General features: G+C 38.2%; 1 protein-coding gene across 2 annotated transcripts in view; it reads left to right on the top strand.

Moving 5' to 3' along the window:
• The window catches only part of scfd2 (sec1 family domain containing 2), a 134,511-nt gene that overhangs the window by 15,276 nt on the left and 106,019 nt on the right, over positions 1–13,216 (top strand). For both annotated transcript variants that reach the window (XM_016480050.1, XM_016480051.1), the window contains exons 3-4: positions 3,575–3,702; positions 9,774–9,949. In XM_016480050.1, the coding sequence (XP_016335536.1) occupies positions 3,575–3,702; positions 9,774–9,949 (304 nt within the window). The remainder of the gene's footprint in view (positions 1–3,574; positions 3,703–9,773; positions 9,950–13,216) is intronic.

Raw genomic sequence — 13,216 nt, 5'->3', positions numbered from 1 at the left:
CCCCCCTTTTTTCTTATTTTCTTTTATTTGTTGTTTCGTTTGCTTGTTTTTCTTAGCTGGCTAAACTCATTTCTTGTTTTTTGTTGTTTTGTTTTATTTTATTTTATTTTCTTAGCTGGCCAAACTCTTCTTTTTTTTCTATTTTATTTTATTTTATTTTATTTTTTGTTTGCTGGTCAAACTCATCTAATGTATATTAATTTATTTTTACTTAAACTAATGTTAAGCATTTAAGCATAAGACTTCAGATGGAAAGGTTTTTACGATCATGGGAAACATAAATTCACTCAAGTGTGTCCTGACTTTTGACTGGTAGTGTACACCTTCATTATATTCTCGTCTGTTGTTTTAGGTTACTTTCATGGTGCTTAATCTAGTGTAATCTGAAAACACAATGGGCTCCGCATTCCTCGCTTTTACAGTCTGTTAAAAAAAATGTAACTCTTTTTTTTTTTCTTTTCTACTTTCGCAAGAATCGGCAAGGAAGTGTGACCAGCCCATCATGTGATCTTATTTTTCTCCAATTTTCCCCCTTTTTTTGGTCACATTTCGCATATCTCCAGATTACTGAGCCAGTTCACATTCTTGTGTTATCTGCCATGTTTTTGTACTGTCCCTCCGCTCGTAATTCCCGACACAAGTCTGTGCTTTAGAACAACAAGCCCCATGTTTATTATGTAGGCTTTTGTCCTCCTCATTTTTGTTCCCCCACTTTTTGTCTCGTTTTTGGAGTAATGGAGTCAGGCCTCTCTCTAGCACTGCCAAAACTCTGTCTGGAACACATTACAGCTGAGATCCAACACATGGCAACTGTTAGAAAGGGAGAGAGAGAAATAGACAGAGGGAGAGAGGAAAAGCAAAAAGAGCAAAAGTAAAACAGAGCAGGTTTAACATTTGGTTTCAGTGTCAGTAAAACACTTCCACCCTACGTCGCTTGCCCTCATGTCTCTCCTCTGCCTCATTCGCATTTCTTGTCCTTTGTTTCATGTCCTGCACCCTCACTTTCTCAGTCTTTTACTCTTCTTCTTCTTCTCCTCTTGTCCTTTCCTCAAAATTCTGCTTATTTACATGTGTTTTCTCAGGCTGCATGCCCACCCCCCACGATTTCATTTTATTCTGTCAGTTCTCTCATCAAGGGTTTGTGTGAAGTTTTCAATGCCTGATTAATATGACAAGCAGCACATAAGCCGAAACACACACGCACACACAATCCAGCAGATGATTAAAGACAGGAAGAGGAGGAGCAAGTGATGAAGAACAGAATGATGATACCTCATTATCACATGTCATAAGAGGAGATCATTTGAGAAACCCTTGCTGAATAATGATTGTACAGTTACTTAAGCTGGATCTGTTTACTCCTGATGGATGGGTAGGAGATTGAAAATGATGAATAGTCAATAGAGCAAGACAGAAAGACTAGGGACATGTTCTTGTGCCAATATACACTGTTTTTAATTGTTGTTCTATGTAAACACTTACTTAATGGATTGTCTTTGGCTGTTGTGATGTGACTGCTTCTTGGGTGCCACGTTTTTAAGATGCCATGTCAAGTTAAAAGAAGTTCAACTTTTATTGGGTCTCGAGACCCCATACATTCTGGTCCATTATGTTGTGTAATAATGTGTCCTGTGTGAATAGCCTTGAACACATACAACCGAAATAGCTTGTACAGTGCTTTAAAAGATTAGTTCACTTCCAGAATAAAAATTTCCTGATAATTTACTCACTTGTCTTTCTTTCTTTAGTTGAAAATAAATTTTTTGAGGAAAACATTCCAGGGTTTTTCTCCATATAGTGGATTTCAATGGTGGCCAACGGGTTGAAGATACACGTTTCAGTTTCAATGGGTGCTACACGATCAGAGACAAGAAATAAAGGTCTTATCTAGCAAAATGATCGGTCATTTTCTAAAAAAAAATTAAAATGTATATACATTTTAACTACAAATGCTCATCCTGCACTAGATCAACCTCACGCATTACGTAATCATGTTGGAAGGTTCACGCGTGATGTTGGCAATAGTACCAACCCAGTGTTTACAAAGCGAACATGGAAAGAAAGTCAAACGGCCTTTGCAAAAAAATGTAAAACAGCGATGTCAGACGATTTTGAAGTTGGAGGAGAAAATGAGATGGAGTTTTTCGCCCTACCCTAGCTTTTTGAATCGATGTATACTAGGGCTGCACGATAAATTGCATGCGATATTTAACGCGCATCTTATCAGTAAAGCCGGTTCTGTAATCAGCGGTAAATCTCCATCACCTGCGTGCCTTCACATTGAGCAGCATTAACTACACAGAGCCGTTGTTCACTGACGAGCTGCGCAAAAAATCACGCGAATATGAACGTGGTTTTGCGCAACTCGTCAGTGAACAACGGCTCTGTGTAGTTAATGCTGCTCAATGTGAAAGCCCGCAGGTGATGGAGATTTACCGCTGATTACAGAACCGGCTTTCTGACAAGATGCGCGTTAAATATCGCATCCGATTTATCGTGCAGCCCTAATGTATACAGACGAAGAATTAACCATGCGTGACCTTTTCAACATGATTATGTAATGCGTGAAGTCGCGCATCGCAGAGCTAGTGCAAGATGAGCATTTGTGGTTAGAAAGTATATAAATTTGTATTTTTTTTAGAAAATGAGGGATCATTTCTCTAGACAAGACCCTTATTCCTCGGCTGGAATCATGTAGAGCCCTTTGAAGCTGCATTGAAATTGCTATTTGGAAATTTTACCCGTTGTTCGCCATTGAAATCCTTTGAACGTTTTCTTTAAAAACCTTATTTTCTTTGCAACAGACATGAACATCTTGGATGACATGGGGGTGAGTAAATTATCAGGATTGTTTTATTCTGGAAGTGAATTACTCCTTTAAGATCTGAATGCTAACCAAAAGGTTACCAAACCACACAAAAAACAACCCAAAACATCAAATACTGTTTTACATGATAATTTATTAGGTTTCCATCAACTCACAACCCCCCTGAAGTTCCCTCAAGAACCCATAGGGGTTTGTGGACCTGCATTCATGGAAAAACTGCCCTAGAGCAAAACGCTTAATCCAGGTTACCCCAAATTCTGTTGCAACAACTTTTAGTTAACCAGTAAAGCTTTGGCATCTCACATCCACTGACACATTCATTTTTTGTTTTGTTTGAGTCTTCTTATAGTTTTTGATATTGTTAGCTCTTTGTCATCCAGTAGTAGTGTATCTTTGAATAGAGAAACACTGTTGTGAAAGATCTTCTCATTCTTTGGGCAACCCTCTTTTGCTAAACTCTTTTGCAACCCCCTAGGGTCAAATCAAATCATCACCAATTCATCACATGGTTTTGTTTTGTAAAAGTACTAAATAAATAAAATAAAATAAAACACTGGCTTCTAAATCACTATGGTTTTGATAATAATTAATATCAGTATTACATATAATATATTATTAAAGTGTTATTTAAATTTTATTTTTGCCTTTTGTTCTGATGTCTTTTCTCTTCTAGCTCTTGCATTTATGGGTAATGTGAATTATAAATAAAAGAGGTTGAGTCCTTATTACCTGGCCTGTTTTCCACAGATCTGCCACTGCACGGTTGCTGTGGGAGACAATGCTGGTTGCTAAGCAAAAGGAGGCAGTGATGGAAGTGAGGAGACAACTGGTCGAGGCAGCCAGCAAAGAGAACCTGCCGATCAAAATGAGTCTAGGTAAGGCCACGCCCACATTTAAACTACATGAGACATTGAGAACGTCTCGGTTACGTATGGTAACCCTCGTTCCCTGAAGGAAATTGGGAAATTGGGATCTCGCTTAGAGAGACCAATCTACTTCGAGTGTAAACTAAATGCTGTGATCAGCGGCAGCTGGATGCAATAATCGCATGCCAATGTGCATTGGCTCGTTTAGTTTACACTCGAAGTAGATTGGTCTCTCTAAGCGAAATCCCAATTTCCCAATTCCGTCGGTCATCCGACGTGACGTCGAGAGTGACCGACTGAAAGGGAACCTATTTCCTACCGGCATTATAGGGTTAGTTCACCCAAAAATGAAAATTCTGTCATTAATTACTAACCCTCATGTCATTCCAAACCCGTAAGACCTTAGTTCATCTTCGGAACACAAATTACGATATTTTTGATGAAATCCGAGAGCTTTCTGAGCCTCCATAGACAGCAATGTAACTGAATTGCTCCTAGACCCAGAAACGCAATAAGAACATCGTTAAAATAGTCCATGTGACATCAGTGGTTCAACCGTAATTTTATGAAGCTACGAGAATACTTTTTGTGCCCAAAGAAAACAAAAATAATGACTTTAATGACAGAATTTTCTTTTTTGGGAGAACTATCCCTTTAAAATACTCAGAACACCACCGGATTATTGACTCAGAATGAGTGTGAATCTAGAAATCCAAAGCTTATATTTAATTAGTAAAGGTAAATTTACCCGCAAATGACAGCGATGCTATAAACTTTTAATTTCTGCCAGAATACAAATTAGGCATTGTGCCCAAACAAAGAGCCTCCTGTGGCTTTACAGAACTTTTTTTACAGTTTGTTTGTGTTGCTGCTCAATACTGTGTAACAAGACAAAGGTATATTTAAAAACGTTTTACTATAGATTTTACATCAATAGCCATGACAAACATAGTGAACAATAGAGAGAGAGATTCAGTGTTGAAGACAGAAAGAGATGAAAAGAGGAACAAGAAGGAGACGGGGAGCCAGTAAGATTCAGTGGTTTTTAGTCAAAGACCCACAGCACCTTCTTCAGACAGCGAGCAGTACTACAGATGGCCAGGAAGCCCATGTGGCCACTGAGGAAATATGAACCTCATGTGGGATTACATGTTCACACACACATATGTTCTAGAGGTGCTCTGCTGTTCATAAGTTAAGCAATAGAGTCTGAAATGAGGGGTAAAAATACTCACAGTCATGTAAGACATGTACAGAGCTCTTAAATACACACAGACACAATAGCTATAATCAGTGGGAATAGAGTGTTGTAGAGTAGAAGACTTGTGTGGAAAAACTAAAGTTTTAGTTTGCCTGTCCCTCAGTGTTTGTTTTAGTTTAGCTGGACAGTTTTATCTTGACCATTTTTACTTTTAACATTTTTAGTCTAAAAGTTCTTCTGATTTTCTATAGTTCTAGCTTAGTTCAACAATTTTAGTGTAAATGTTTATCAGCAGATTTGTTGTAATTGAGCAGTTTTATAGCTGATTTAGTTTTACTGTTTTCAACTGTTTTAGTTCATTTAGTTTAACAATTTTGGTGTTACATTCATCAAAGTTAGTATATTTCAACAATATAGAGTAAATATTTATTTATTTATTTTTTTTTTTAGTTTAGTTAGTTTTAGTTTAGTTAGTTCAGTTAGTTAGTGCAACAGCTTTCCAACAGTTTTAACTAGTTTAGTTCAACAGATTTAGTGTACAATGACAACTCTTTACTCGGTTTTAGTTTAGCATTTTTTTCAGCAGTTTTAGGGCCAGATTTACTTTATTAGCATTAGTGCACAATTCCATAAAAGCGCCGATGGGAGGGGAAAATTCTGTGGGGGATTTACTGACAAGGTGCACAATAAAGAACACAGACGCAACATCTCATTTCCATAATGATCAGCGCAATCTACCAAGAGCAGCACAAATTACCACCTGCTTTAAGACATGCATTTTTCGACGTTAAATAATGCTGCAAATACCATCAGTGAATTGACGAGTGCGAATCTTAGTAAATCGTGTTGCGTGATTCATTTAAATACTCTTCTCCCATAAATTTACTGATCGAAAGGGAAACTTCTACAAATGCATATTCAGTAAGGTGATTTGCAAAAATAACTGTTCATGCCTTTTCAGTGATAATTTCCCACTGCGTGTCTTTAGTAAATCCTGACAGTACATTTTTAATGCCAAATGAGGGTTTGCATTGGAGCAAGCTGATAGTAAATCTGGCCCTTAGTTTAACACATCAGTTTAAGTTCAACCATGTTAATGTAACTGTTTTAACCAGTTTGAATGTTACAGGTTTTCCACCAAGCCTATTTAGTTCAGTTTGACAGCTTTCCACTAGTTTTAGTTAGTTTAGTTCAACAGTTTAGTGCAACAATTGTTTTCCACTAGATTTCATTAGTTAGATCAATAGTTTTGGTTATACATTCTTTCCTACCTATTTTGGTTAGTTTAGTTCAGCAGCATTAGTACAACAGCTTTCTACCAGTGTCGGTTTAGTTGAACAGTTTTAGTATAGTTTAGTGCAACATTTTAACAGTTCTCATCTGTCAACCAGCATGCAGTTTGTTGAATCTGAAGGTCTAGCAAAAGCATACACCCTAAATGACAGGGCAACAGTTCATTGGACCATAACCTCTAAACTGACTCACACACTCATTGCAGGTCTTCTCATTTATGTTTTTAAATATGCAAACAAGACAACCCTTTTTGCTGTTTCTGTGTGTTTGTTTGCGAATTTAACTGTCAAATCCTATAAAGCGAGTGCCCTTCTGGTTAGTGTGACAACATGCACATCTGTCAATGTGTGTATGTTTAGGAGAGTAAGAGAATATCATGCCAATGTGGGTTTATATTGCTAAACAGTTCTGATTCAACAACACACAGGGCTGTTCTTCCAAAGCACTCGCACTCTTACAGTACAGAAACTTCAGCCAATCTTTCTCACTTGATCACAGTTATTTCCTGATCTTCAAGCCAACAGAATTTTTACAGTGCCAGAACAATCATACTGCGTATCAAACAGAACAAGTTACACACACACACATACACAGTATTTTTCTTTGCAATGCAGTCACAGCTGTTATAGATTTTGTTTTTTGTTCATCTTGTAGCATCAGATGCATTATTCTGATGGGCTGTCGTAAAATATGAGTGTGCTCTGGTGGTCTTTTTGCATGTATGTGAACTCTGCTGGTCTTTTTTCACTGTGTGAACGTGAGTGTGTTTGTCTGCGTGTACATACTGTGGGTCATTGCTTCACTGTGTGTGTTTATGTACTTTCAGCCCTTGTTTCATGGTCATGTGATGGTTAGTGCTCCATGTCTCTCTTATTTCTCTTCCAGTTTTTGGTCTGCTTGGAACTCTCACTTTTTCCTGATGAAGCTGTGGCCAACAAATTATGCTGAGTGATTCTTGGGTATTTTGCTAGAGCTTTCTAAGGCTGACTCAATCTATAATAGCCCTTTTCAGTCTTTGGATATTTCTGGAACAAAATCCATTTTCTCAACATTATTTTATGAGCTGGCAAAATTCGACTGGTCTTTCTAGACCGTGCCGCCATTTTCCCTAACCCAGCCACCCACAGAATGTGGCCATGGACATCAGAGGACTACATTTCCCCTGATTCATTACATACAAATGAGCTGGCGAAGTGTTCATTATTGAGAAAAAGGGTTTATGGGGTTAGCGGTTGTGCCTTTTTGAATTACCCCCAACTGTCTTTTCATTTTGCCAGTTGTCAAACAATTTTCATATGCATCTGCTCTCTGCCCTACAGTGATTTTTAGCCAATTAGTTTGCAGTAGTTGGAAAAGGTTCTAGACCCGTAAACCATAAACCATCTCCAGACTTGCACATCCAGATTTTACTGCCATTTTGGAGGTCTGTTGTCCCCCTCACCTCCACCTAGAGTTTGACTTTTGTCTGCAGGAGTGCAGTATGGTGTGCATTAGGGCTGCACGATAAATCGCATTCGATATTTAACGCGCATCTTATCAGTAAAGCCGGTTCTGTAATCAGCAGTAAATCTCCGTCACTTGTGTGCTTTCACACGTGATTACAGAACCGGCTTTCTGACAAGATGCGCATTAAATATCGCATGTGATTTATCGTGCAGCCCTAGTGTGCATGTCCTAATTCTACTACCTGATGTCTTACTAACATTTGTGATTTCCTCAATTTCAGATTTTAAATAAAATACACAGAGTTCCCATAGAAGTAAGTGTTTCTCAAGAGGCATGGTTACAAAATACCAGTAAATTGTATGTTTGTGAAATTTGGGCTGTAATGGGGTTGGAATCATCTTGTGAATCTGTCATCTTAAGAAAAATGACCTTGAGGAGAACCACAGGGCTCTGTGCTCAGCCCGCCAATGATTCAATCTCAATCTTCTATCGCATAACCGCCCTCTGGATGTCTGCTTGATTTGTGCTGTTGGTGCGTGGCTTGCTCTAGTTATATTCAAGCCAACTTTCATTCTGTTTGTGCTCTTTCTGTCTCTTTTTTTGTGTGTGTGCATTTGGCTGGACTAAAGCAAACATTGGCTGCACTGGTGCACAGGATATACTCCCACATCTGGTGCTGGTTCATAGCAACAACATAGCGATGTGACTCTATGAGTTAATGTGAACCCCCCTCACCCTCAGACTTTCTGGGTCCCTCAGACCTCCTCACTGTCTTGAAACGCTCCCTGCCTCCACCCACCTCCTTATTTTTTGTGTGTTTGAATCTTTTGTCTTTAGAAATTTGAGCATGAATTATATGATGTAATTGTACAGAAATTGTACAGATGTTTATAATTTTTTTTCTATTGGATCAAACTAATTAGATGTGTAATTTAAAAGCTAAATTATATTTATCAGCTAAAAGGGTAAACAGTTAGGCTAAGATGGAGTAAAGTGCTTTGCTACATTAAATCCCTTTCTTTCCCTCTCACCATCTCTTCCTGTCTTTGCAAGCTCCCTTAATGGAACACCAGGGTCAGTGAGGATGTGTTTCTGTGTTGGAGTGTTTTTGGCTGAAACATGCCAACGTAGAGACTTATATTCTAGTAGAGGCTGACCACATATAAACACTCTGAGTGAGAGATACATCAGCCTAAATCAAGCATACTCTTATATTTTTGGCTTGTATCTCATACATGAGGTTACCAAGCAGTGTGCCCTTTAGATCCATCATTCTTCCAAACATTCAGTCTCAACACACATGGAGGAACCGAAGCATGTGTGTTGTGGTTTGGTGGTGCGTTTGAACAGCAGTGTGTGCTGATGGTCATTTTATGTAGGTAGAAATTCTCTCCCCTATCTCCCATTGTGTGCCTGTTTAAGTATTATTCTGTTTAAGTAAAACTCATTAAACTCTTGCTTTGAATAGCATTAGGAAGTTCAAATAATTTTAGTGAATCAGTTCATTTGAACTGGTTCAATGAACGATTCACTGATTTTTATTTTTTCAAGTATTTACTTCAAAGTTTTCCCATAGTTTCTCCTGTGGCATTTTGTGCTTTAGTTGTGAATCAGTTTGAACAAATTAGGAAAATGAACAGTTTCAAAAAAATGATTCATTCACAATTTGAGCATCCTATATACTCACATAGTAAACATGGTTTTACTTAGTAGTACATTATAGTTTTTGTTTAAATTGTTACAACTAAACATACATATACATTCGCAAATAAACTTGAACACGGACACTGAGTTATGCGGAGTTATTTCCTAGTAATAATATTATGGTTTGCTGTAGTATCATAAGTATTTGTGAGTTCATAACACATTGAAGAGACTGTTCTACAGGATGAGCTGTGTGTTTACACTCCTTTACCACAGTGTGTGTGTGTGTATACCCAGTAAATTTGTGTGATGCCAACGGATTTGCATTGATGGGGACTGAAGTACTTTTTTTTCAAACAGTGTTTGAAGTTTTGTTTGACACCAAAGATACGATTGAAGGTAAACACTGAATTCAGAATGACTGAATGTTGTTTTGTGTAACTGTTGAATCAAGACAGCTTAAATAGGATGCTTATGTTTTTTCTCTCTTTCTCAGGGCGGGTTACAGCCGAACAGCTTTGTTCATATGTGCAGTTGTTTCGGGACAGTTGGGGGGCTCTGGAAAGTCACAGTGGGGTCCTACAGCTGGGACTGGCTGCTGCTCAAGCTCTCCGTCATCCTGCCCTCCCGCGCTGGGACGCCTGCCTTGCTTTTGAGAGACTCCTCCTGCAGGTTAGCCAATCACACAGCTCACTGATCTGTCAATAACAGGCTATAGAGTTCTGATTTATGAGATCCCGAATGCAGTATGTTACATAACTCTATTGTGAGAGTCAAAGATTAAGTGATTTCTTTAGTCCTCTCCTTCACTGTCTTTCTCTTTGTCTTGTACATACTGTTTGAGTGTTCATGGCTTTAAAGGACAATCAATATTTACTGAAACAGCACCTTGAATCTTAGAAGATCACTGGAAATCATTTAAAACCAGTTATACACTCTTAATTATTCATATTGGAGCTGGATAATCCATGAATAAAGTTGTTTTTTTTTATATATATATATATATAAGATATTTATTGTTGGCTCTGTTCTGTGGCAGTAATTATGTAGAGCTCCTGGACATTTAATAGATTTCACAGGAATGTATTCTAGCACTCCTTCTCCAGTTATATCACTCTGTACACTAGAATATATATTCTCTAGTTAGTCATGACAATCTGGCATCCCTCCATCCATTGAATCATCCGTTATTTTACCCATCTGTCCATCCATCCATCCATCCATACACTCATTCATCCATCCATTCATCTAAACTTATTCATCCATTCAACTAAGTCTATCCGTCCAAACATCTACTATTCCATTCATCGTCCATCCATCTGTCTACCATACATCTAAATTGCATCTAATCTAGCAACACCTGTACGTTGATCAGTCCTCATCCATCTGTCCATCCATCCATCTCTCTGTTCATCTCTCCAACTAAACCTATATACTGTATATATCCATTCAGCCATCCACCTACAGATCCATCCATTCATTCATCCATCCACTTATTCATCTACCGATCCGTCCACTCATTCTTCCATCCATCCGTCCATCCATCCATCCATCCAGCTGAACATTTCCGTCAATCCATACCCATCCATTTATCCGTCCATTTATCTAACTACACCTGTCCGTTGATCTATCTGTCCTCATTCCATCCCTCCTGCTAAATCAACTAAAATACACCTACCCCTAAATCTAAACCAACTAAAATCCATCCATCCATCCTTCCTTACAACCGTCCAACTAAACCAACTAAAATCCACCCCTCCATCCATCCAAACCAACTAAAATCCATCCATCCCTCCATCCAACTAAACCAACTAAAATCCATCTATCCACCCCTTCATCCAACTAAACCAACTAAAATCCATCCATTTACCCCTCCATCCAAATAAACCAACTAAAATCCATCCATCCATCCACCCCTCCATCCAACTAAACCAACTGAAATCCATCCACCTCTCCATCCAACTAAAATCCATCCATCCCTCCATCCAGCTAAACCAACTAAAATCCAACCATCCAACCAACCAGCCAACTAGTTAAACCAGTTTGTCTAGTTAAACCAGTTTGTCTGTCTTTGTTAGATTCTAAGAAACGTTAATGGCCTGATGAACAAAGGTTTGTTTTAAAAACACAGTAGGGATATTTTTGTTACAGTTTGATTATCAGAATATCAGGTGCTATGTATATCATGTTTAAGTATTTCATCTTAATGTAATGTGTACTGGTTACTTTTAGCTTGGTGGTTGTGTCCTGCTGTTAGTACTGTACTCTCTATAGTTTACTCTGGTGTCTGCAGATGCAGTGAGTGAGTGAGTAAACAGTCTAAACAGCCTAACTGGCCACAGCTCTCAGTAAACACCCTGTGTTTGGCTTTGGGGAAAAACAGAGAGATTCTTTAAGCATCAGTAGAGTTGTGAGGCAGCTTGGATCTGAGTACTCCAGTGGGTGTTTAGCTCTCTGAGGATGCAAAAGTGAAAAGAAAATGCTTTCAGAGGCCCGTCTGGGGCGGATACACGCGTGTGCATCACATCACAGGTCAAGGGTCAAATATGTAGAGGACAGAGGGAGTAAGGGAGACGTGGGTAGAGAGAAAGGACAGATACCTTAATAGGAAATGTAGAAAAACAGCAAGTCAAGAGAGAGGAGAAAAGGCAAAATTAAGTATTTATAGAGGTTTAAAAAAGGTTTTATTAGAGGGTTGAACTTATCAAAATATCTTAACCACTCTAGAGCATGCAGAAAAGTGTGTTCCAGACTAATATCCTCTCACTAGTCCGCTATTAGTTTTCACAGACTGTTTTTGATGGAGTTTCTGGTTCCTGTGGCTGTAAAGAGATCAGCGGGAAAGCTCAGCCCATAGGAACTCATTAAAACAAATCAGGAAAAACATGAAGCTAAAGCAGGCCAGACCGGCCGCATCAGCCAAACCACCAAACAGCTAAACAGCAATCAGCACACAAGCTTATAAACCTTTAGCTCTCCAGTGATCATCATCGCTCTGGGGGAAAAAGAAGGACAAGGTGTTTACTAACATGTAAAACATTATGCTAATCACTTGTTTGCAACCTAATGCATGCTCCATCTCTGCTTTTATTAAAGGGATGGTTCACCCAAAAACTTGTATGACTTTATTTCTTCTGCGGAACACACACACACAAAATATATTTTGTAAAGTCAACTGGGTCAGAAAATCATTGGAGACTATTGACAATAAATTTTTTTTTTTTTAAACATTCTCAGAAGAAAGAAAGCTATACAAGTTTGGAATGACATGAGTAAATGAATTTTAAATGAATTAGTAAACGACTAGAATTTAAATTTTTAGGGAAACTGCCAGGTTTCTTTATAAATTAATTGAAAGTGTTTAGAAAGGAGATGAAATTTAACCTGTAGTGAACACAATACAAAAGTTTTGGATCAATAAAATTTTAAAACTATTTGATTTGATCAAATAAATACAGCATTTGTTAGCATAGAAGACTTCTTGCATAGGCATATACAGGTGCTGTTCAATAAATTAGAATGTCGTGGAAAAGTTCATTTATTTCAGTAATTCAACTCAAATTGTGAAACTCGTGTATTAAGTAAATTCAGTGCACACAGACTGAAGTAGTTTAAGTCTTTGGTTCTTTTAATTGTGATGATTTTGGCTCACATTTAACAAAAACTCACCAATTCACTATCTCAACGAATTAGAATACTTCATAAGACCAATAAAAAAAATTTTTTGAGTGAATTGTTGGCCTTCTGGAAAGTATGTTCATGTACTGTACATGCACTCAATACTTGGTAGGGGCTCCTTTTGCTTTAATTACTGCCTCAATTCGGCGTAGCATGGAGGTGATCAGTTTGTGGCACTGCTGAGGTGGTATGGAAGCCCAGGTTTCTTTGACAGTGGCCTTCAGCTCATCTGCATTTTTTGGTCTCTTGTTTCTCATTTTC

The sequence above is a fragment of the Sinocyclocheilus anshuiensis genome, unplaced genomic scaffold, assembly GCF_001515605.1.
Source record: "Sinocyclocheilus anshuiensis isolate Anshui unplaced genomic scaffold, SAMN03320099.WGS_v1.1 scaffold637, whole genome shotgun sequence".
NCBI classification, from domain to species: Eukaryota; Metazoa; Chordata; class Actinopteri; order Cypriniformes; family Cyprinidae; genus Sinocyclocheilus; species Sinocyclocheilus anshuiensis.
Note: the sequence above shows the minus strand (reverse complement) of the source record. Positions and strands in the feature narration are given on the sequence as shown.